The following is a 26,130-nucleotide window of genomic DNA, read 5'->3' as shown; positions in this document are numbered from 1 at the left end:
TTCATGCTTGCTTCCCTGATTTACATACGTATAGGAAACTCTGCTGCAGTGTTAAACAGTCTCATCTTTGCCAATCTTCCTTTTTCTACTGCACAAAATGAAGCAAATACAATCCTTTTGGTTAGTGTCAACAAAGAATTGAGATACCAAGGTGGGATTGTTGGATTCTTTTATCAGTAACCTGGGCTGCTTCTTATACCCCTACAGTGGGACAGCTGTATTCCAGAAGTCCTGCAGGACCTCATCTATTTGCTTTCTGCTTCAGTTCTGTCTATAAACCCAGCCTACCACCTTCAGATACTATATCAATGTACCAATAATGATTATTGAGGAAACATTTACTATAGCTGAGAGCCCTATGGGATTGGTTATAGAGATTCTTCTTTGAATGCTTGCTCATGTCCATTCCAATGTAGGTGTGTGCACACTGTGTGCACTGCTGCCGGAAAGTTTTTCCCTCAGTGATATCCATTGGGTAGGCTTTGGTGCCCCCTGGAGTCACGCCCTCATAGTGCCATTATATAGGGTCTTGCCGACCCGCTGCCCCCTAATTCCTTCTTACCACCCGTGATGGTCACTGCATCTTCTACTCTTCCTTATATTCGCACAAGTACTCTCTTCAGTGAACTTTGGTTTCTTTTCCCTGTGTATAGTTAATAGATCGTGGTTAGTTGTACAGTTTTAAGTACCAGAGGGGTAGCCGTGTTAGTCTGGATCTATAAAAGCAGCAAAGAATCTTGTGGCACTGCTAGTCTATAAGGTGCCACAAGATTGTTTGCCTCTTGTACAGTTTTAGTGTGTGTTAGTAGTTAATAGAGTTGGATCCCGCTCACCGGGGTTTCCCTGGCACCAAGACATGCCTCAGTCTCTGGGGTTTCAGTTGTGTGAGGCTTGCCATAAGCCCATGCCAATCAGTGACCCCCCACTCTGCTTGCCTTAAGTGCTTGGAGGAGTCTCATCTGCGGGAGCGCTGCAGGATTTGTAAAGGGTTCAGACCTTGTACCAAAAAGGACGGGGACCAGAGACTCAAGTTCCTCCTTATGGAGATGGCTCTCTGTCCTCCCTCAGAGCCAAATCATGCTGACTCAGCACTGAGCACCTCTTCCTTGGTGAGAGACAGGCAGCATAGCTCAGCCTCTCCAGCACTGAGGAAGGACTCCATGTCTGCATGTCAGGACTCTCGAAACCATTAGGACTCTCTGCTGCAGAGGAGGTCTATGCCTCACAAGGACACTTGGCACCGATCTCAGTCACCAGGGCCACAGGAGAGGCAAAGAAAAACAAACTGGAGGCATCCCCAACTCCAAGACTTGTGAAACTAGCAGAGTGAGACCCGTGCTGGGCCATTCGGACTCAATCGCTGCCAGCCTAGTACTGTTGCCTCTGAACCAGGGAAGGGACCCCTCGAATCTGGTACCGTTGGACTCTCCTCCAAGGTAGAGCCATCAGAGTGCAACTCAGTGCTTTCATGCACACCAGAGGTATTTGAGGCAGCAAAGGAGCTACTGTCCTCTCTGTATGGCCATCCAACACCAGGCATGAATCGGCATCTGAAACGAGAGCAGCTATGGCACTGAGGCTCCAGGTGCTATTGAAGGGAAAATTGGTGGTGATGGCACAGCACCCATCTCCCCCCTCCCAGCACTGCTCTTTGGTACCAACCAGTATTTCTCTTCTGTGGTCATGACTCCTCGCAGTCAGACTCTGAGGTGGATTCCTACACCTCCTGCAGGAGCTGGCACTGGTCTGACTGCCGATACCTGATGGCTGATATGAGCCCAGGGTTCCCACTAGTGGCCTGGCCAGCACAGTGCAATAGCCTTTATGGACTCCCTGGACTTTCCATCCAGTCCAAGGGTCTCAGTCATGGAGATTGTACTCCATTGCATGAGAGGGTAGAGCTTCCTCAGTACAGGGATCAGGACCTGGTACTGAGCCAGGAAATGAACTAGGTGCTGAAGGACAGGAACAAGGCCCTGTAACCATCATAACTTCCTCCTTCCCTGATGAGACGATAGTGGGCACTTCAGTTGCGTCCACTCAGGATGACCACAGGGAACACCAGGCGTTCCTCAGGAGAGTAGCCCAGAACCTGGGAATCCAGGTGGAGGAAATCTCAGAAACCTCCCATTTCCTGGTGGACATCTTGTCTCTTTCGGGCCCATCATGAGTTGCTTTGCCTCTGAACGGTGCCATTCTGGAACCCGTTAAGGCCCTATGGCGGACTCCAGCCTCCTTGCAACCCACGGAAAAGATGGTGGAGAAAAAGTATTTTGTGTCCCCAAAGGGATATGAATATTTATACACCCATCCTCCTCCAGGGATTGCTAGTGGTATCAGCGGCAAACAAATGAGAGAGACAGGGACAGCAAGGGCCTCCCCCTAAGGCCAAGGACACCGGGAGTTTGATCACTTTGGCAGAAAGATCTACTCTACAGGGGAGGAGGGCCTCCAACTTCAAATTGCCAACCAACAGGCACTCTGGAGACAGTGTCTGGATCCATCCTCTGCAAATATTGTGATTTGGCTGTCCCTCTTCTATCAGGTGTGGGCCTATGTCATCTCAGACTGTTGCATGCTATGCACAATGAGAATGCGGTACACCCTGCAGTACAATTCTTCCCCTCTTTCCCACCTTCCCTCCCCATCCTTCTTCATGGACCCTCTCAAGAGCAGCTTCTACTCCAGGAAGTGCAAACGCTCCCGCAAGTGGGAATGGTAGAGGAGGGTTTCTCCGGAACTAAGGGGCAGGGAGGCTTACTATGCTTATTTCCTAATCCCGAAGGCCTATGGTGGTCTCAGACCCATCTTGGACCTGCAAAACCACAACAGATTCAGAAGAAACTGAAGTTCTGCACTGTCTCCTTGGCCTCCATTATCCCCTCTCTGGATCCAGGGGATGGGTATACCATCCTCAACTTGAAGGATGCCTACTTCCATATTTCAATCTTCCAAGGCCACAGAAGATTCCTCCAATTTGTTGTCAGCCAAGTATACTACCAATTCACTGTACTTCCATTCGGCCTGTCAGCAGCCCTTTGTGTTTTCACAAAGTGCATCTCAGTTGTCGTGGCTTTCCTAAGGAAAGACAAGGGTTCAGATATATCCTTACTTTGACAACTTGCTGATCAGAGGGGTTGGTCCAGGGCCCAGATGGAGGAAGGCATAATGCTAATACTGTCAACTTTCCTGAAGTTAGGCCTGTTGGTAAACAAGCAGAAATCAAGGCTGTTCCCCATATAAAGGATAGACCTCATAGGGACAGTGCTGGACTTGTCCAGGCCAAAGTCTTCCTTTTGGAGGCCCAGTTCTGGGCCCTGCATTTGATCTTAGAGAGCCTCAGAAACCATCCATCACCACAGCAAGAAACTGCCTGAAACTCCTGGGCCATATGGCATCATGTACTTATGTGGTGAAACACACAAGATTGCAACTCAGACCTCTTCAGGCCTGGCCAGCATCAGTATACCAATCAGGCTGGGACTTCTTGGATATGGTGGTCACACTTCTCTCTTCAGTGATCAATACCCTCTATGGTGGATGGATCCGGCAACAGTATACACAGGTGTCTGATTCTCAAAACTGCATCTGTCAATGTCTCTAGTCACCAATGCTTCCATGTTGGGTTTGGGGGCTCATCTGGGGATTCTCAGAACTCAGGGTCTCTGGTCCCAGGCGGAGCTCTTGCTAGACATCAACATGTGGGAGGTCAGGGCGGTGTACCTTGCCCGCCACATGTTCCAATCCCAGCTGGAAGGCAAATGTGTATCGGTGCTTACAGACAACACAACGGTGATGCTCTATGTAAACAGAAAGGGTAAAGCATTCTCCTCTCACCTATGCTAGGAGGCTCTCCACCTGTGGGACTTCGACATACTCAATCCACCTCGAAGCAGCCTACCTCCCAGGGCACAGAATGAGCTACTGCAGCAGTTCTCAAACTGAGGGTTGTGACCCCAAAGTGGGTCTTGACCCTGTTTTAATGGGGTCACCAGGGCTAGTGTTAGACTTGGTAGGGCCCGGGGCCAAAGCCCCATCACCCTGGGCTAAAGCCAAAGCCTGAGGGTTTCAGCCCTGGATGCCAGGGCTCAGGTTACAGGTCACCTGCTTGGGGCTGAAGCCCCAGGCTTTGGCCTCCTCCAGACTTTGGCCTCCCCCTTTGGTGGGGCTCCGGCTTTGGCTTTGCCTTTCCCCCTCCCCGCACCTGGGCTGGTGGGTCTTGGGCTTTGGCTCTGGCCCCCCTGCCTGGGGAGGCGGAGTCTTGGGCAGGCTCAGGCTTTAGTCATCCTTCCTGGGGTCGCGTAGTAATTTTTGCTGTCAGAAGAGGGTCAGGGTGCAATGAAGTTTGAGAGTGCCTGAGGTAGTGGATCACCTCAGCAGACCATCCTCCAGTCACAAATGGTCTATCTGCCCAGACCTTGTGAAAGACATTTTCCAGAGGTGGGGAACTCCCTGGATAGACCTGTTTGTGACCAGACACAACAAAGTGTCTACAGTTTTGTTCCTTGCAGAATCACAGCCCAGGCTCGCTCGCGTACGCGTTTCTCCTCCCTTGGAGAAGCCATCTCTACTATGCATTCCTCCTTCCCCCATGCTTCTCAATGGAAGGTTCTGCTGAAGATCAGAGAGGAAGGAATGAAACTGATCCTGGTAGCCCTGGCCTGGCCTCACCAACATTGGTTCACCACCTTCTCGACCTGTTAGTGGAAACACCCATCACCTTACCTTTGGTTCCAGATCTCAGCTCACAGGATCACAGACTTCTGCATCACCCAGAGCTTGAGTCCCTCCATCTCACTGCCTGGAAACTGAACCCCTTGGAGCTAGCATGCTCAGGTCTGGTTTGAGAAGTTCTTCTAGGGAGCAGAAAGACATCCACTAGGGCCACGTACCTGGCAAAGTGGAAAAGGTTCTCAGCCTGGTCAGTGCAGAAAGAGGTCTTGTCCACGCAAGCGTCAGTACCATGTATTCTGGACTGTCTGATGCACCTGAAGCAGCATGGGCTATTGGTGTCTTCAGTTAGGGTGCACCTGGCCGCAGTTTCGGCTTTTCACCCATGAGTGAATGGCAGATCCATCTTTGCAAACTCACTCTGTAGTTGTTTTGTCAAGGGGCTGGACAGACTGTATCCCCAGGTGAGATAGACGATCCCACCCTGGGACCTCAACCTGGTATTGTCAAGGCTCACAGGTCCTCCATTTGAACTCTTGGTAACATGCTGCCTATTCTACTTGTCCTGGAAGGTGGCCTTCTTGGTGGCCATTAACTTGGCCAGAAGGGTCTCAGAAATTAGGACCCTTACTTCGGAACCCCTATACGCAGTCTTCTTCAAGGACAGGGTCCATCTGCTCCCTCACCCAGTCTTCCTCCCAAAGGTAGTGTTGCAATTCCACAATAACCAGGATGTTTTTCTTCCAATTTTCTACCCAAAGCTGCATGCCAACAGGCAGGGACAGAGGCTCCATTCACTAGATTTCAGGTGGGCTCTTGCCTTCTTCTTAGAAAGGACTAAATCATTTAGGAAGACTACTCAGCATTTCATGGAGGTGGCCGCAGACAGGATGAAAAGCTGTTAGTCTCAGCCTGGAGAATTTCATTGTGGATCACCTCTTGTAGCACGTGCAGATACAATCTGGTGAAAGTCCCTGCTCCAGCCCTGACGGCACACATCACAAGGGCGCAAGCATCTTAAACCGCATTTGTGGTACAAGTTCCAATCCAGGGTATCTGTAGAGTGCAACTTGGTCTTCGGTACACACTTTTGCAACTCACTATGCTGTCACTCAGCAGGCCAGAGACAATGCTGGATTTGGCAGAGCCATGCTACAGTCTGCTTGTCCTTGAACTCTGAACCTTCCTACTGTATCTGCTTGGGAGTCATCTACATTGGAATGGACATGAGCAAGCTCTCAAAGAAGAAAGAATGGTTGTTAACCTTCTGTAACTGTTCTTCGAGATGTTGCTCATGTCCATTCCAAAACCCATCCTCCTTACCTCTCTGTCGGAGTTAACCAGCAAGAAGGAACTGAGAGGACGGCGGGGCGGCAGGACCCTATATAGCAGTGCTATGAGAGCGTGACTCCAGGAGACACCCGAGCTGACGTGACAAATACCACTGAGGGAAAAACCTTTCTGGCAGCGGTGCATGTGGCATGCGCACACCTACATTGGAATGGACATGAGCAACACATCCTGAAGAAGTTATAGTTACAACACACTACTTATGCAGTAGTATTGCTGACTGGTGAGCATGCATGAAATAAAGCTATTCTTACTGAAAAAAAGATTGTGAGAATTAAGTTATGCAGGTAAAGTGGTTGGGAATGTATTACTTTGTACTGCAGTGTGCCTACTGAAATTACACTCTCAGCGTATACCGTGATGCTTCACTTGGATGGAAAGAGTAAGGGAAGTTGCTTAACTCCAGTGAAACACTTAGCTAAAAGATGAAGATTGTTACTTTGCAGTGCCATGACAATACCTCTCTTTAATTCTCTTGGGAACTCATTGTGCTCTCTCTCTCCATTTTAGAGATCCCTATGCTGGAGAGGAAAGTCTATGTAGGGGGTAGCCAAGAGTGATACAAGGAGACATTGAGTCAGATCAGAACCTAAATATTTTTGAAATAATCCATCCTCATTTTCAGTAAATTATCAAGAAAATCAGTTCGTCTGTGATCCTTTTCCTGATGGTTAAGAATAAGAAAATAGTTCAAATGTAAATTGCATTCAAAATCTGCAAAGGGTGAACTGAACTGTGATAGGTACTTGTTTCTGAGGAACAAATAGGGAGCATTAATTTAGTTTATTGCACATACAGGCAAATATATACTCATCTTCAAATTGAAGAAAATCTATGACTTTCCATTCTGTTAGAATGGTAATAATTCTTTCCTGTATGTATAGGACAGTTGCTTGTTAATTGTATCCTGAGGGAAAGGGACTAAGCAGAGGAAGGAGCTGGACAAGAGAAGAAAATGTGGTGGTGGGGAAGGTGAACTAAAGGGGTGGGTAAACTTTTGGAATGTGCAGGTAAAATATTAAAATCTGTCATTACCTGTTAGTGTGTGCTGTGTCCTACCCTTCCACTATTATTCCTGGGGGAATTTCACGCCGTTGCGGCACAGCAGAACAATGTCCCCATCTCCCACATATTCTCTTTATTTTCTGCAGAAAATGGTTTATGTGGGGAAGCAAAAAGAAGCTTCCCTAGTGCTCACTCACCCCTCCCCAGCAGTTCAGGCATGTCTGTTTGGGCAGCCGGGGGGGAGAGGTAAATCAATGGGGGGAGGAAGGGCTGGGGATGCCTCTGCTACCCAGGAATATGAGTCCCATCTGGGTGGGAGAGGACGACGGAGACAGGGTTTCCCCTTCTTTTCCCTTCATAGTGCAGCCTGGTCTGGGTAAGATCAACACCCAGAAACTTTCCCTGGCTGCAGGAAGTTCTGCGCAGTGGGGTGTGTATGTGTGCATGGCAGGGGGTCTGGTTGAGGATGCATGGGGTTGGGCGGACAGGGGGAGTAGCTCCTATTACAGTGACCCCTCTCCCGAGCCCCCCTTGCATCAGGAGCTCCGCACACCCAGAACTTCCCCACTGAACCCTCAAACCACTGCCCCGTCAAGCCTCATCCCCTGCATTGGGATCCCCGCTCACCTGGACCCCCTGAGCCCCAACCATCTGCACCCTAACCCCCCACCTCACCAAGTCCCACTCCCCCAGCCCTCCCCCAGCCCTAACTACCTTCACCTGGACTCCTCTGTGGACTTCCATTACCACTACACCCAGATCCCTGCGCCAAGCCCCTGGACATTCAGATTCCCCTGCACTGAGCTGCCTGCACCTAGATTGCACCACACAGAACCCTGGTACTCTTGAGGGAATTCTGCACCAAACTTTTAAAATTCTGCAAAATTCTGCACATTTTATTAGTCAAAATAACAAAGTAACACAATAACAAAAAGTCACACCATTTTCCATTATTTTGGTAATGTATTTAAAAATACTTGTCAGCAAATAATTGAAAATGCTGTGATTATGTTGTGTTGTTTTGACAAAATATGCAGAATTTTAAAGTATGCACAGGATTTTTTATTTTTTGATGCAGAATTCCCCCAGGACTACACCATGAACTCAGATATACCTCTCCCTCTGTATTATAACGACCTGCTGCATGCTGAGGCACTTGTGCAATTATTGTTTATGCAAAGGCCCCCCAATGTTGTCTCTTGAGCTCTATTGAGCAAGGCCTGGAATGAATTTCTTCTCTGGGTGCTATTTTCAATACCTGATTCTGTTGTGGGTTCTCTGTGATCGTTTCTCTTTGTGCCATTGCATTCCTTTCATGCTGTGAAAAGAATTTCTGCCTTTCCTCAAGGTGTTCCTAGTAGCTAGCCCATTTCCTTTCTCTCAGCAGGTTCTGAATGCTTACATCAAAGAAGAGATTCCAATCAGGTGTCTAAATCTGCTTAAGTATAATCTTACCGAAGCTGTAATTGGGATACTTTTCCTGTGAATGTATGAAAGAGCAACTTTACATGAGTCTTCTGCAGCTGCTTAATTCATGCCACAAACATTGATTGTTGCTCAGAAGATATAGCTAGAAGGCACTGCTGTAGTACATATTATAGTTACGGATATGTCCAAATATTTAATTAATACCCCCTCTCAGTTCCTCATAACTTGCTTAAATTTTCCATGTTTGGTATTAACCCAGAGGTAAATTCTTAATAATTTAAGTAAAATCCATTTGATCCATTTTTGCCTTTTATAAAAAAGTGAAAAAATACCCTTTTAAAGTAAGTTTTTAAGATCCTCCCCTCCCCCAAAGTGCAATTCAAGTGGCCGTTAAAACAATTTGATATTTTCAGGGTGGATTAGCCTCTTCTGTGTGTTTGTAAAACAATTAAAAATACATAAACCAGCTCTGACTGACAAACATTTAAAAGCTAAATTTAAAACAACTTTAGTAACTTGTGCTAGTGTTGGGAGCTAAGATACTGTTTTAATTATCATAGCTAGTTAGTATTGCAGGTAAAGACTACATAGAAAAATTTCAATACAGAATTGAATTGGAGAAGGGAAGAGAGATCTTCTTGGGTCACTAATACAATTGTGAGGTCCTAAGCTACCATTTCAAAGCATAGGAATAAAAATTTGAGTAAATACGGGTACATTTGCATATAGAAGATTCTGAGATCTGTAATAACATCTACAGTTTCCTTTTTTCCACCACCTTTTGCTGAGATTAGAGCCACACTGGTCTTGTGCTGCATGAGAATTCTATATGAGAGTCTCTCTCTCCTTGTGGAGTTCCTAAACTTCACAGACCAAGGCAATCTCCTTTCAACACAACCCAATTGCAGTTTGAATAGTGGTCTCTCTCTTGTCAGAATTGTTTCCAGTCCATAATTTAAACAGTTTCAAATAAGTTGAAATATAATGTCCTAAAAGTCATGACCGTGACATCAAAGGTGAAACTGTTGGGCTGTCAGGTGAAAGAGATTTAATCCTTTGTCAGTCCTTTTGAGAAATCTTTTGTTAATCTCTAAACTTTATGAACTCCTTTGAGAAATCAACGTAGTCACTACAGGCTTCCACTTCTGGTGTGGAAGGTATTTAACATTATAGTAAAATGGAGTAGTCTCTGTCACTAGAGTGCAAGCAGTGCTGCAAAGTTATTGACATCACTTGTATTTTTTTTTCCTAGTTATGCAGTCCCCTGAACTCTGATTTTTAGGAGCCTGATTTTCATAGATTCATAGACTCTAGGACTGGAAGGGACCTCGAGAGGTCATCGAGTCCAGTCCCCTGCCCTCATGGCAGGACCAAATATTGTCCTGACCATCCCTGATAGACATTTATCTAACCTACTCTTAAATATCTCCAGAGATGGAGATTCCACAACCTCTCTAGGCAATTTATTCCAGTGTTTAACCACCCTGACAGTTAGGAACTTTTTCCTGATGTCCAACCTAAATTTCCCTTGCTGCAGTTTAAGCCCATTGTTTCTTGTTCTATCATTAGAGGCTAAGGTGAACAGGTTTTCTCCCTCCTCCTGATGACACCCTTTTAGATACCTGAAAACTGCTATCATGTCACCTCTCAGTCTTCTCTTTTTCAAACTAAACAAACCCAATTCTTTCAGCCTTCCTTCATAGGTCATGTTGTTCTTCTCTGGACCCTCTCCAATTTCTCCACATCTTTCTTGAAATGCAGTGCCCAGAACTGGACACAATACTCCAGTTGAGGCCTAACCAGCACAGAGTAGAGCGTAAGAATGACTTCTCGTGTCTTGCTCACAACACACCTGTTAATGCATCCCAGAATCACGTTTGCTTTTTTTGCAACAGCATCACACTGTTGACTCATATTTAGCTTGTGGCCCACTATAACCCCTAGATCCCTTTCTGCCATACTTCTTCCTAGACAGTCTCTTGCCATTCTGTATGTGTGAAACTGATTGTTCCTTCCTAAGTGGAGCACTTTGCATTTGTCTTTATTAAACTTCATCCAGTTTACCTCAGACCATTTCTCCAATTTGTCCAGATCATTTTGAATTATGACCCTATCCTCCAAAGCAGTTGCAATCCCTCCCAGTTTGGTATCATCTGCAAACTTAATAAGCTTACTTTCTATGCCAACATCTAAGTCGTTGATGAAGATATTGAACAGAGCTGATCCCAAAACAGACCCCTGCGGAGCCCCACTTGTTTTACCTTTCCAGCAGGATTGGGAACCATTAATAACTACTCTCTGAGTACGGTTATCCAGCCAGTTATGCACCCACCTTATGGTAGCCCCATCTAAATTGTATTTGCCTAGTTTATTGATAAGAATATCATGTGAGACTGTATCAAATGCCTTATACCACATCCACTGCTTCTCCTTATCCACAAGACACGTTATCCTGTCAAAGAAGGCTATCAGATTTGTTTGACATTGTCATAAACAGATAGCTAAGGGTTAATGTTCTTTTACCTGGAAAGGAGTAATATGAAACACCTGACCAGAGGACCAATCAGGAAACAAGACTTTTTCAAATCTGGGTGGAGGGAAGTTTGTGTGTGAGTCCTTTGTTTTTGGTTTTCAGCCTGTACTCTCTCTCGGCTATGAGAAGATTTCTGTCTCCTGCTTTCTAATCTTCTGTTTCCCAGTTGTAAGTACAGAAGGACAGTGGTTTATATATTTTGTTTTGTATTTACATGTGTGTAGTTGCTGGAGTGTTTTGAATTGCGTTCTTTTGAATAAGGCTGTTTATTCATATTTCTTTTAAGCAATTGACCCTGTATTTGTCACCTTAATACAGAGAGACCATTTTTATGTATTTTTCTTTCTTTTTACATAAAGCTTTCTTTTTAAGACCTGTTGGAGTTTTTCTTTAGTGGGGAACTCCAGGAAATTGAGTCTGTAGCTCACCAGGGAATTGGTGGGAGGAAGAAGTCAGGGGGAAATCTGTGTGTGTTAGATTTACTAGCCTGACTTTGCATATCCTCTGGGTGAAGAGGGAAGTACTTGTGTTTCCAGGACTGGAAACGGAGGGTGGCGTCCCTCTGTTTAGATTCACGGAGCTTGCTTCTGTGTATCTCTCCAGGAACCCAGGGAGGGAACACCTGGAAGGGAGAAGAGGGGGGAAATGGTTTATTCCCCTTTGTTGTGAGACTCAAGGAATTTGGGTCTTGGGGTCCCCAGGGAAGGTTTTTGGGGGGACCAGAGTGCCCCAAAACACACTCATTTTTTGGGTAGTGGCAGCTTTACCAGGTCCAAGCTGGTAACTAAGCTTGGAGGTTTTCATGCTAACCCCCATATTTTGGACACTAAGGTCCAAATCTGGGAATAGGTTATGACAGACATTATTTGTTCTTTACAAATCCAGGATGGCTATTCCCTATCACCTTACCACTTTCCAAGTGTTTGCAGATGATTTCCTTAATTACTTGCTCCATTATCTTCCCTGGCACAGAAGTTAAACTAACTGGTCTGTAGTTTCCTGGGTTGTTTTTATTTCCCTTTTTATAGATGGGCACTATATTTGCCCTTTTCCAGTCTTCTGGAATCTCTCCTGTCTCCTATGATTTTCCAAAGATAATAGCTAGAGGCTTGGATACCTCCTCTATTAGCTCCTTGAGTATTCTAGGATGCATTTCATCAGGCCCTGGTGACATGCAGGCATCTAACTTTTCTAAGTGATTTTTAACTTGTTCTTTTTTTATTTTATCTTCTAAACCTATCCCCTTCCCATAAGCTTTCACTATGTTAGGCATTCCTTCAGACTTCTCAGTGAAGACCGAAACAGAGAAGTCATTAAGCATCTCTGCCATTTCCAAGTTTCCTGTTACTGTTTCTCCCTGCTCACTGAGCAGTGGGCCTACCCTGTCCTTGGTCTTCCTCCTGATTCTAATGTATTGATAAAAAGTCTTCTTGTTTCCCTTTATTCTCATAGCTAGTTTGAGCTCATTTTGTGCCTTTGCCTTTCTAATTTTGCCCCTGCATTCTTGTGTTGTTTGCCTATATTCATCCTTTGTAATGTGACCTAGTTTCCATTTTTTATATGACTCCTTTTTGTTTTTTAGATCATGCAAGATCTCGTGGTTAAGCCAAGGTGGTCTTTTGCCACATTTTCTATCTTTCCTACCCAGTGGAATAGCTTGCTTTTGGACCCTTAATAGTATCCCTTTGAAAAACTGCCTACTCTCCTCAGGTGTTTTTCCCCTCAGTCTTGATTCCCATGAGACCTTACCTGTCAGCTCTCTGAGCTTACCAAAATCTGCCTTCCTGAAATCCGTTGTCTCTATTTTGCTGTACTCCCTTCTACCCTCCCTTAGTATTGCAAACTCTATGATTTCATGATCACTTTCACCCAAGCTGTCTTCTACTTTCAAATTTTCAATGAGTTCTTCCCTATTTGTTAAGATGAAGTCTAGAACAGCTTCCCCCCAGTAGCTTTTTCAACCTTCTGAAATAAAAAGTTGTCTGCAATGCAGTTCAAGAACTTATTGGGTAGTCTGTGCCCCACGGTGTTATTTTCCCAACATATATCTGGATAGCTGAAGTCCCCCATCATCACCAAATCTTGGGCTTTGGATGATTTTGTTAATTGTTTAAAAAAAGCCTCATCCACCTCTTCCACCTGGTTAGGTGGCCTGTAGTAGACTCCTAGCACAACATCATCCTTGTTTTTTACCCCTTTTAGCCTAACCTAGAGACTCTCAACACTCCTGTCTCCTATGTCCATCTCCACCTCAGTCCAAGTGTGTACATTTTTAATATATAAGGCAACACCTCCTCCCTTTTTCCCCTGTCTGTCCTTCCTGAGCAAGCTATACCCATCCACACCAACATTCCAATCATGTGTATTATCCCACCAAGTTTCAGTGATGCCAACAGTGTCACAGTGGTATTTATTTATTAACACTTCTAGTTCTTCCTGCTTATTACCCATACTTCTCACATTTGTATATAGGCATCTAAGATACTGGTTTGATCTTGCCTCCCAGTTTTGCCCTGACTCTCCTTTCTCTCTGCCATTATAGCCCACGCTCCCTCTTGTTTCTGACCCATCTCCCAGGTCTCCATGTTCCCCACTTACCTGTGAGCTTTGCTTACCTGTCCCCGTCGAACCTAGTTTAAAGCCTTCCTCACTGGGTTAAGCAGTCTGTATGCAAATAGGGTCTTTCCCCTCCTCGAAAGGTGAATGCCATCTCTGCCTAGCAGTCCTTCCTCGAATAGCATCCCGTGGTCAAGGAAGCCAAAGCCCTCCTGGCGACACCATCTTTGCAGCCAGGCATTCACCTCCATGATGCATCTTTTGTCTGGATTCTTGTACTCTTTCTGGGTAATAACAATAATTAGCCAATGCAGCTATTTTCATAATCATTGTATCCTTATTTTTCAGTAATGTCCTGTGACTATACAGATCTCTGTATTCTGAACACACTGTTCCCTCTGCCGTCATTCACTCCTGTACTGAGAACTGTTGAGCTGTTTGCCAACAATACAGACAAAAAAAAAAGTGGGAGGACAAAGTAGTACAGGAGCTTCTGAATGCTGAAAGGGCACCATGGCCTCTCTTGAGTTTGCATTCCAATGAGTTAGGCTTATGGACTGGGTCTCCATTTTTGCTGTGATGAAGGAAGCTGAAGTTTCGGGGTAGGTGATAAGTCATATGGGGCCCTGGTCCAAAAGTTTCTCTTCAGAATTGTTTGTCTCTGCAGAACTGTGCAGTAACACCTTTAGGAAAATTTCATTTTCAAATATATATACCTCCCTCCTACTGGGGGATTGTTCAAATGATAATCTTTTCCTCTTAGTTCTGAGTGTTCTCTTTTCCAGCTTCTCCTACCCTCTTGCCTTTCTCCTCTAGTATGAAGTGCTTTTGTCAGCTTGGGGAGACCTAACAATAGAATCAGCTCCAAGGAGGAGCAAATCCTTTCCTACAGTTGTTGCCAATCAGGGGCGACTCTAGGGTTTTTGCCTCCCAAAGCAGGCTTCCCTTGGTGGTGTGCCTGTGGAGAGTCGGCTGGTCCCGCAGCTTCAGTGGACCTCCCGCAGGCGAGCCTGCGGAGGGTCCGCTGGTCCCGCGGCTTCAGCAGTAGCCGCGGGACCAGCGGACCCTCCGCAGGTGAGCCTGCTGGAGGTCCACCAAAGCCGTGCGACCAGCAGACCCTCCGCAGGCAAGCCACCGAGGGAAGCCTGCCTGCCGCCCTCGCGGCGCTGGCAGAGCGCCTCTCGCGGCTTGCCGTCCAAAGCATGTGCTTGGCGTGCTGGGGCCTGGAGCCGCCCCTGTTGCCAGTGCATATCTTCTTTGCCTACAGCCACTGAGTCAAGAGCTTTTTCTGCTCTCAGATAACCCTATTTGAAAGGGGCCCGCTGACCTTGGTGAAGAGAAGAATCCTTCAGCATCTGGTAGCAAAATTCCCCCTCGAGAGAGCAGTTTTAGAGGCTCTGCACCAGAGGAGAATGCTAACACTGGCTCTGTGGCAGGAAAATCCCCTCCAGAGTTAGCAAGTCAATGCCTTGGCATACTCCTGAGATTCTCTTCAGCTATGATGTCCTTGCTTTCAGTTAAAGGATGTAATATCTTTCCAGGGAGAGAGAATATGTGAAGTGTTCATCCAGTTTGTGGGTTTCCTAAGATCTGACTCAAATGAGACTGACTTGGTCTATAGGGCTTTTCTTTTTGTGAAAGAGTTTCCTGTCATGACTAGAATCTTACAAATACACTTGTAGATTAGAAGAAAAGTGTTATATTTCATTCACAGCTGATTAATATTCAATGTCAGTAATAGTGATTCATTTATTAAAAAAGAAACAGGGCTAATATGCTTGGTTCAGCAACCCAGGAAAGAAAGCTAGAGAATGGTTACCAGGGAAATCAGGCTTTCTGTAATTTTTCTTTCCCATCAACTGTGTTCATCATTGCTTTGTTATTTTTCAAGATAATTTCCTGAACCACTTACCTATTTAATAATTAATCTAAATGAGGCATTAGAAATAAAAGTCCTGCCCAATCTGTTAAACTATTTGATATGTCATCAGTAATCCTGAATGCAGCATAAGACAGCAAAGTGTTTGAGGGTTGAGTAGAAACAGCTGGAAAGAGGAGGGGAGTGAATATTGTGATAAAGCCTTGAGCTCTGACAATGCCAAGGATTAAGTATTCAAATTTTGTAATATTTCAAAATTGTTAGGATTTATTACAAAACACCACAATCTTAACTGTTGTAATAAATTAATGTGTTTACATCTGTCTTTAAATTGTTTTCTTGTTGCATCTTTTTTTCTCTCACACTCTTCCTTTTTTCCAATTTCCCCTTCCTTTTCCTATCTTTTTTTCTCCCTTTAGCATCCTGAAGTTTTATTGAGCCATCCATCCAAGCCAGTAAGTGCCCTGGCAAACAGGAGGGCCATTGCCAGCCCCATTTGTTTTTTTATGTGTTGCATGAATATTCACTTTTGTGCCTTCATATTCGTGGATCAACACATAATTGGTGAGATATTTTGGGAGTGTGTATAGAAAATAAGGGTGGGAGAAGGGAATTTCAAATACCTGAATAGCTGTGCTCAAAATAGCCTTGGGAGGTGCTTGTACTTGTTTTGCTACTTTTGCTTAGCTTCACCTTCTATTTGGGCAGTTTGATGTCGTGCAACCCTTTCGTTTCCCTTCATGTCAGTTGCTTGTGGTATCCTGTAGCATTTCTGTCACCTTTACTGTCTGTGCATTGTCACAGCAAGATTGCAATAGAATAGAATAGGCCTCTTGTGCAAAAAAACTTTCTGGTTAATCACTCACATCAGTGCATTGAAAGATGCTGATTAAGTTACAGTAAGGAGGTATGTTACTAAAGTACTTGGATAAACATTGTTCCTGCTGATGCTATGTTGGTTTAGCTGTGGTCCCAATTATGGAAGCCCTCTGCTTGAAGTTAGTAAGGGTATGTCTACACTAGGAAATTGAGTCGAATTTATAGAAGTCAATCTTTAGAAAGTGATTTTATACAGTTGATCGTGTATGTCCCCGCTAAGCGCAATAGGTCAGTGGAGTGTGTCCTCAATACTGTGGCTAGCATCAACTCACGGAATGGTGTATAGTGGGTAGCTATCCCACAGTTCCCGCAGTCTCCGTTGCCCATTGGAATTCTGGGTTAAGCTCTCAATGCCTGATGGGGCAAAAACATTGTTGCGGGTGGTTTTGGGTGCATGTTGTCAGTCACCCCTCCCTCTGTGAAAGCAACGTCAGACAATTGTTTCGCTACTTTTTTCCATGCAGACACCATACCATGGCAAGTATGGAGCCTGCTCAGCTTAGCTCAGCTTACTGTCACCGCTGCTGTTGTGTCCTGGGTGCTACTGGCAGCAGACGGTGCAGTAGGTCTGCAAACCATTGTCCTCCACTGCTTCCGCTGAAACTCTGCTCTCCTGCTGTTGTAAATGAGCTCAGTCTCAATTGAGTAAATGATGACTGAGCTCAATAGAGTAAATGAGCTCAGTCATCCACTGATTCAGCTGCAACTCTGCTCTCCTGGTGCCATGAATCCACCTCACAGGTCCTCTCATCATTCGGTATAAATATCTATTCTCGTGGCATCCGTCATCATCCGCTGCAACTCTGCTCTCCTGCAGAAGCCATACCATGGCAAGCATGGAGCCTGCTCAGCTCAACACTGTTGTTGTGAGCATTGTAAACACCTTGCACGTTATCCTGCAGTATGTGCAGAATCTGCAAAAGCAGGCGAGGAGGCGATGACAATGCAATCATGATAGTGATGAAGACATGGACACAGACTTCTCTCAAAGCACGGGCCCTGGCAATTTGGACATCATGGTGGTAATGGGGCAGGTTCATGCCATGGAACACCGATTCTGGGCCCGGGAAACAAACACAGACTGGTGGGACTGCATAGTGTTGCAGATCTGGAATGATTCCCAGTGGCTGTGAAACTTTCGCATGCGTAAAGGCACTTTCATGGAACTTTGTGACTTGCTTTCCCCTGCCCTGAAGTGCAACAATACCAAGATGAGAGAAGCCCTCACAGTTGAGAAGCGAGTGGCGATAGCCCTGTGGAAGCTTGCAATGCCAGACAGTTACCGGTCAGTCGGGAATCAATTTGGAGTGGGTAAATCTACAGTGGGGGCTGCTGTGATCCAAGTAGCCAACGCAATCACTGCGCTGCTACTATCAAGGGTAGTGACTCTGGGAAATGTGCAGGTCATAGTGGGTGGCTTTGCTGCAATGGGATTCCCTAACTGTGTTGTGGTGGTAGACGGAATGCAGATCCCTATCTTGGGACCGGACCCCTTGGCAGCCAGTGCATAAACCACAAGGGGTAGTTTTCAATTGTGCTGCAAGCACTGGTGGATCACAAGGGATGTTTCATCCACATCAACGTGGGATGGCCAGGAAAGGTACATGACGCTCGCATCTTCAGGAGCTCTGGTCTGTTTCAACAGCTGCAGGAAGGGACTTACTTCCCAGACCAGAAAATAACTGTTGGGGATGTTGAAATGCCTATAGTTATCCTTGGGGATCCAGTCTACCCCTTACTACCACGGCTCATGAAGCCATGCACAGGCACCCTGGACAGTAGTAAGGAGCTGTTCAACTATAGGCTGAGCAAGTGCAGAATGGTCGTAGAATGTGCATTTGGACGTTTAAAAGCCCACTGGTGCAGTTTACTGACTGGGTTAGACGTCAGCGAAACCAATATTCCAATTGTTATTGCTGCTTGCTGTGTGCTCCACAATATCTGTGAGAGTAAGGGGGAGACGTTTATGGCGGGGTGGGAGGTTGAGGCAAATCGCCTGGCCACTGATTGCCTACAGCCAGACACCAAGGCGATTAGAAGAGCACAGCAGGGCACCCTGCTCATCAGAGAGACTTTGAAAACAAGTTTCATGACTGGCCAGGCTACGGTGTGACAGTTCTGTTTGTTTCTCCTTGATGAAAACCCACCCCCTTGGTTCACTCTACTTCCCTGTAAGCCAACCGCCCTCCCCCGCTTCGATCCCTGCTTTCAGAGGCAATAAAGTCATTGTTTCAAAATCATGCATTCTTTATTAATTCATCACACAAATAGGGGGATAACTGCTTTGCATCAGAGACTTGGCTTGTTTTCTTTATATTAATCATATTTTTAAACCTCTTAGAGACGTGAGATCTCCACTAGTTTTGACAGTGTTTAGTGAAATCTGTTTGTGTTTGTGTATAAATACAAACCAGAATTATTTTTGTGAGGTTTCAGGCTGTTATTCTTGGTGATTGTACACATATACATTCCACTGCAGGTGTTTGCGATTTGGGTATGGGGGACACACTGGAATCCAGTGAAAGTAAGCGTCAATGTCACCAGCTCTGTTGAAAACAAACTTTTGCCAACAGTACAACCAGGCAGCTCTTGTGCTCCTGCTCTCCTCATGCTCCTAGTCAAGGGCATAAAAAGGGCATGTCCACCTCCTTCCGTTCATTTCTTTCTCACCACCTGTAGGTAGGGTTGGAGCTACCTGTAGTATTTGCTTTGACTTGTAGACTTTAAGGTCACAAGGTATCATTGTGATCATTTAGTCTGACCTCCTGCACATTGCAGGCTACAGAACCTCACCCACTCCTGAAATAGCCCCATCACCTCTGGCTGAGTTACTGAAGTCCTCAAATCATGGTTTAAAGACTTCAAGTAACAGAGAATTCACCACGGACGTTTGTTTAACCTTCAAGTAACTTGTGCTGCAGAGAAAGACGAAAACCCCCCATGGTCTCAGCCAGTATGAGCTGGGGGGAAATTCCTTCCTGACCCCAAATATGAAGATCAGTTAGACCCTGAGCATGTGGGCAAGACCCACCAGGCAGATACCTGGGAAAGAATTCTCTGTAGTAACTCAGAGCCATCCTCATCTAGTGTCCCATCTCCAACAGTTGGGAATTTTTGCTACTGGCAGTCATTGGTGCGCCATATGCCCTCATAGACAGTTCCATCATATCATCCCCTCCATAAACTTTTCAAGCTCAGTCTTAAAGCCAGGTACGGTGGTTGTTGTTGTTTTTGCCCTCACTGCTCCACTTGAAAGGCTGGTTAGAAACCTTTGTCTAATTTCGAGCCTAAACTTGTTGATGGTCTGTTTATAGCCATTTGTTCTTGTGTCCACATTGACGCTTAACTTAAATAACTTCTCTCCCTCCTTGGTATTTATCCCTCTGATGTATTTATAGAAAGTAATTATATCTCCCCTCAGCCTTCTTTTGTTTAGGCTAAACAAGCCAAGCTATGAGTCTTCTCTTATACAGTAGGTTTTTCTATTCCTCGGATCATCCTAGTATCCCTTCTCTGCACCTGTTCCAGTTTGAATTCATCTTTCTTAAATATGGGAGACTAATATCAAAATGATGTCTCATCAGTGCTTTGTATAATGGTACTTACACTTCCTGTCTCTAACTGGAAATACCTTGCCTGATGCATTCTAGGATTGCATTAGTCATTTTCCACAGACACATCACACTGTGATCAACTACTGCACTCAGGTCTTTCTCCTCCTCTGTCACTTCCAACTGATAAGTCCCCAGCTTATAGCAAACATTCTTGTTTTTAGTCCCTAAATGCATAAACTTTCATTTTGCACTGTTAAATTTCATCCCATTTCCATTACTCCAGTATACAAGGTCATCCACGTGTTCTTGTAAGATATTCTGGTCCTCCTCTGTATTGGCTATACCTCCCAATTTTGTGTCATCTGCAAATTTTATGATTGTATGCATATGGTACACATACTGTGCGGCCATGCGGGTACCCATATGCCAACATTTTTATGGCTGACTTAGAACAACGCTTCCTTAGCTCTCGTCCCCTAATGCCCCTACTCTACTTGTGCCACATTGATGACATCTTCATCATCTGGACCCATGGAAAAGAAGCCCTTGAGGAATTCCACCATGATTTCAATAATTTCCATCCCACCATTAACCTCAGCCTAGATCAGTCCACACAAGCTGTCCATTTCCTGGACACTACTGTGCTAATAAGCGATGGTCACATAAATACCACCCTATACCGGAAACCTACTGACCACTATACTTACCTACATGCCTCCAGCTTCCATCCAGGATACAGCACACAATCCACTGTCTACAGCCAAGCTCTAAGATACAACCGCATTTGCTCCAATCCCTCAGACAGAGACAAGCTCCGACAAGATTTCTATCAAGCATTCTTAAAACTACAATACCCACCTGCTGAAGTGAAAAAAGAGATTGTCAGAGCCAGATGAGTACCAGAAGTCACCTCCTACAAGACAGACCCAACAAAGAAGATAACAGAACACCACTAGCTGTCACCTTCACCCCCAACTAAAACCTCTCTATTTCATCATCAGAGATCTACAACCTATCCTGAAAGATGATCCCTCACTCTCACAGATCTTGGGAGACACACCTGTCCTCGCTTACAGACAACGCCCCAACCTAGAGCAAATTCTCACCAGCAACCACACATCATTGAACAAAAACACTGACCCAGGAACCTATCCTTGCAACAAAGCCTGATGCCAACTCTGTCCACATATCTATTAAAGTGACATCATCATGGGACCTAATCACATCAGCCATACCATCAGGGGCTCATTCACCTGCACATCTACCAATGTGATATATGCCATCATGTGCCAGCAATGCCTCTCTGCATGTACATTAGTCAAGCTGGACAGTCTCTATGCAAAAGAATTAATGGACACAAATCTGACATCAGGAATCATAACACTCAAAAACCAGTAGGAGAACACTGTAACTTGTCTGGTCATTTAGTGACAGACCTGCGGGTGGCAATTTTGCAACAGAAAAGCTTCAAAAACAGACTCCAGCGAGAAACTGCTGAGCTGGAATTGATATGCAAACTAGATGCAATCAACTTAGGCTTGAATTGGAACTGGGAATGGCTGAGCCATTACAAACATTGAATCTATCTCCCCTTGTAAGTATTCTCACACTTCTTATCAAACTTTCTGTACTGGGCTATCTTGATTATCACTTCAAAAGTTTTTTTCTCTTACTTAATTGGCCTCAGAGTTGGTAAGACAACTCCCACCTTTTCATGCTCTCTGTATGTGTATATATATCTCCTCAATATATGTTCCATTCGGTGCATCCGAAGAAGTGGGCTGTAACCCACGAAAGCTTATGCTCAAATAAATTTGTTAGTCTCTAAGGTGCCACAAGTACTCCTGTTCTTTTTACTAAAAGGTTAGATTCACCTATCTACATCACCGAGGGATGTGAAAAAAACACAGCCCTCAGCTTTCTAGTTAAGCCAATCTAACTCCTAATGTAGACAGCGCTCAATCAGTGGGAGAATTACTCTCAGGGAGGTGGATTACCTATGCTGATGGGAGAACCCCTCCGTGGGCCTAGGTAGTGTCCACACTGAAGCACTACAGCAGGGGTAGGCAACTTATGGCACGCATTCTGAAGACGGCACGCAAGCTGATTTTCAGTGGCACTCACACTGCCCAGGTCCTGGCCACCGGTCCAAGGGGGCTCTGCATTTTAATTTAATTTTAAATGAAGCTGCTTAAACATTTTTAAAACCTTATTTACTTTACATACAAGAATAGTTTAGTTATATATTATAGACTTATAGAAAGAGACCTTCTAAAAGGTTAAAATGTATTACTGGCACACGAAACCTTAAATTAGAGTGACTAAGGGCTTGTCTACATCAGAAAGTTGCAGCGCTGGTGAGGGAGTTACAGCGCTGCAACTTAGGAGGTGTACACATCTGCAGGGCACCACCAGCGCTGCAACTCCCTGTTTGCAGCGCTGGCCGTACTCCCGTTTTGTCTCGGGTGTACAGGATCCAGCGCTGGTGATCCAGCGCTGGTAATCAAGTATAGACACTTACCAGCGCTTTTCTTGACCTCCGTGGAATAAGCAGGTATCCCAGCATACCTGAGGAAGCCTCTGGTAATCAAACTGGTCTCCTTCCCCAGCTTGCTCTCGCGTTCCCCGAACCCCGAGCAAGCAGGTCTCCTTCCCTGAGGTTTGCTGGGTGGTTCCGGGAATGCGAGAGCAAACCGCGGCGAAGCTGGTCTCCTTCCCCGGTTTGCTATCGCGTTCCCCGAACAAGCAGGTCTCCTTCCCTACGGTTTGCAGGGTGGTTCGGGGAACGCGAGAGCAAACCGCGGTGAAGCTGGTCTCCTTTCCCGGTTTGCTCTCTCGTTCCCCGAACCCCCGAGCAAGCAGGTCTCCTTCCCTGCGGTTTGCAGGGTGGTTCGGGGAACGCGAGAGCAAACCGCGGCGAAGCTGGTCTCCTTTCCCGGTTTGCTCTCGCGTTCCCTGAACCACCCTGCAAACCGCAGGGAAGGAGACCTGCTTGCTCGGGGGTTCGGGGAACGAGAGAGCAAACCGGGAAAGGAGACCAGCTTCGCCGCGGTTTGCTCTCGCGTTCCCCGAACCCCCCTTGAAGCCGCCCAACAGCGCTGCAGTGTGGCCACATCTAACACCACTTGCAGCGCTGGTTGCTGTAAGTGTGGCCACTCTGCAGCGCTGGCCCTATACAGCTGTACTAATACAGCTGTAACAACCAGCGCTGCAAAATTTTAGATGTAGACATGGCCTAAATGAAGACTTGGCACACCACTTCCGAAAGGTTGCCAACCCCTGCACTACAGCAATGCAGCTGCAGTGTTTCAAAATGTAAACAAGCCCTGAGGTGCACCACTTCTCGAGGCTCCTCCAGTGGCAAGGAATTGATTAAAAGAGATATATGCAGAATATTCCAGCAAGTGACCTGCACCCCATGCAGAGAGAGGTATTGGAAACTGTTAAGGCCAGATCTTTGCTATCTGGTATAGTTCTGGCTCTTAGAACTCCCATTGACTCATATGTAGCAAGAACTAGGTTTGGTGCTTAGGTGTTTTACATGATGAAGACCTTATTTGCAAGCTCTCTTAAGCAGGGATCTCTGTGTGAAGTATTAATCAAATTAAGAGTTGACATCCCATAGAAATTGTATAAGCCTGAGTGAATTTTACTCTCCTTTCCGGTATCAGAAAATATTGTATTAATATTTGCGATGAGAGCATGACTATTTCTAGTTGACTCAGATTTGTATAGTATCTTAAAGCTGAGCTATGTGTGCAGATAATATGCATGCAAGATGGATAGTTTTGAGAACTGCAAAAGTATGTAACATGCTAGTGTTTCGGCAGATGCTTCATTTTTTCGAACGCAGCTTTCCATGAAGACTTAGTGATCTATGGTAGGAGTAGGTTATTAAATTGGGCTGCTGGTGCATATTTTTTATGCTTCCACTTAAGGGCCATCTCTTTGTTTTATTTAAATAGCTGTTTTCACTATGCCAAATTTTGGTGTATTTACTAGCTTGAGTTGTTAGAAAGAATGGTAAAATACATGTACTCCAAGGGCAGTGTTAATTTTCTTTTTATTTGATTTCATATTAAATAAACATCTTATGCAGTGCTCCTTGTTAATTATCCCTTGTTTTAATATTCTTTCTCCTTCTTCCATACCTATGAACTGTTTAAAAATATATATTTAGGGTTTTTGTTTGTACTGGTGGCACACATCTACACATTACCTTGATATTGGTGCTGCACATAACAAAATTCATTATGTACATAGATGGAAAATAGTAGAGGGAACACTGGAGGCACTATACTTGGAGAATTTGTGCAGGGTTCAAATACTACATTGAAGAACTATTTTTATTTTAAAAAATCAATGTAACAGCAGGAAAAGATGATATAGCAGAAATATATAGAATGTGCAACATGACCAGGTTAATTTGGCAATAGAAATTTCAACTTTCTTGCATTTCACAGGATTATAGAATAGTAAAGCTGGAAGGTACATCAAGAGATTATCTAATTCATACTCCTACGCTGAGGCAGGATCAAGCACACCTAGACCATGCCTGACAGGTGGTTTTCTAACCTGTTCTTAAAAACCTTCAGTTATAGGTATTCTACAACCTCTCCTGGTGTAACCCCGTACTTAACTATCCTTATAGTTAGAATTTTGTTCCTGATATCTAACCTAAATCTCCCCTGCTGTGAGCTGACTAAGTTGATTACTTCTTGTCCTAGATTTAGTGGCTATGGAGAACAATTGATCACCATCCTCTTTGTAACAACCTTGAACATATTTTTGATATTCTTTTTTAATGTGCATCATTCCTGTTTCATTATATTTAAATGCAAAAAACTGTCCAAAGAGTTTATGAAATTTCTTGTACTTAATGTTGATGTTTGAGTCCCAATTAATGTTTGAAGTTTGCACCTCCGTGAGATGATGGATAATGAGATGATGAGAAGATGGAGTGGAAAGAGAGAACTTTCTTCATCTTTGAAGTGAACAGCATGGGGGAGGAATAAGGCCTGGTCTGCACGCAGTTTTTGTACTAATGTAATGATTTTGGTTAGGAGTGTGTTGTTGGTTTTTTTTTTAAATCAAAACAGTTAAATTAGTGGAAACCGTAGTGTGGACACAGTTATATCAGTATAAAGGTACTTATACTAGTGTAGCTTATTCCACTAAATGTATAACTTTTAAGGGTTGTACTGCGTTAACTAAACTGTTTTCAAACAGATATAGTTAAAGCGATACAAAAATGTTGTGTATTCAAGCCGTAAATTTCAACTTTTGCAGCAGGTACTGTTTTTGCATGAAGTCTCTGTTCTTCAAAGCTGGGTTAACAGGACACCAGCATAATTATTTATGTTGGCTCTTCCTTGGTAATCAAAGAAGACAATTATTTTAAAATCGAAGTTTAGAATTTGCCAAATATTGCATCGAGCAACAATTATGGAAACACCATAAATTCTTGGGATAAACAATATTTTAACACCCATGATTTTCTCCTGTTGATTGTTCCTGAAGTTAAAGCACTGGGGCTTTTTTCCAGTACTTCGCTGTTTTCATCACTGAGCTATTTACAGTAGCCATAATGGAAAGCGTACCAGGAGCAGCTTGAGTGCAGCATATCCTGTGTCAACTGAGTCATTGATAAGGCCTGGGAGGGAGAATGTGAAGTGATCTATCCACCCTGAACAAAATAAATATTTTTAGTTATTTTCAATTTTTTATAATCTGGTCAGTGTTTTTTCCCTTCACATTTTCTTATTAACATGCTCCTCAGTGAAGATTATCTACATGCCATTTTAAAGCTATTTTTGACTCCTGTGTATAGGAGAAAATTTGTGGTAATTTTTGGAATTAGGAGAAAACAGGGTGTGTTTTTTATTATCCTTGCATAACTCAGATAGCTATGTTCAAACTGCCCCTCCAAAACTCACCATTGAACAGAGATGAAACATGGTTGATTTTAGTCCAAAAGCAATGTTCAAAAAAGTTTTGTGTGTGAAAATGAGTCTATAAATAAAACTGTTTTTGCAATGTTTGTATTGTTTGCTATCATACAACTGTGGTAATGTGAGTTAGATTTTGACAAATAGGCTAGGAATTGCGCATTTAAAAAGGAGAAAGACTGTGTTCTCATTAGTACTTGATCATCCCTTTCTTTCAAGTATCTGAGTGCTTTATAACTCTGAATGTTATCCCCATTTTTCCAAAGAGAAAACCCTGACAAAGAAAGATTAAATTACTTTTCTCACCTTTCACAGCAAGTTGGTGTC

At 44.5% G+C, this 26,130-nt stretch overlaps 1 protein-coding gene across 8 annotated transcripts in view; it reads left to right on the top strand.

Annotated features, from left to right (window-relative positions):
- The window catches only part of ERC1 (ELKS/RAB6-interacting/CAST family member 1), a 593,813-nt gene that overhangs the window by 235,106 nt on the left and 332,577 nt on the right, over positions 1-26,130 (top strand). For 3 of the 8 annotated variants that reach the window (XM_030543036.1, XM_030543042.1, XM_030543039.1), the window contains one exon: positions 15,842-15,877. The exons of the other annotated variants lie outside the window; for them this stretch is intronic. In XM_030543036.1, the coding sequence (XP_030398896.1) occupies positions 15,842-15,877 (36 nt within the window). The remainder of the gene's footprint in view (positions 1-15,841; positions 15,878-26,130) is intronic. 8 annotated transcript variants of the gene reach the window in all.

Source organism: Gopherus evgoodei, chromosome 1 (genome assembly GCF_007399415.2).
Source record: "Gopherus evgoodei ecotype Sinaloan lineage chromosome 1, rGopEvg1_v1.p, whole genome shotgun sequence".
Taxonomy (NCBI): Eukaryota; Metazoa; Chordata; order Testudines; family Testudinidae; genus Gopherus; species Gopherus evgoodei.
The sequence above is the reverse complement of the archived record's forward strand: the minus strand, read 5'-3'. Positions and strand labels throughout refer to the sequence as shown.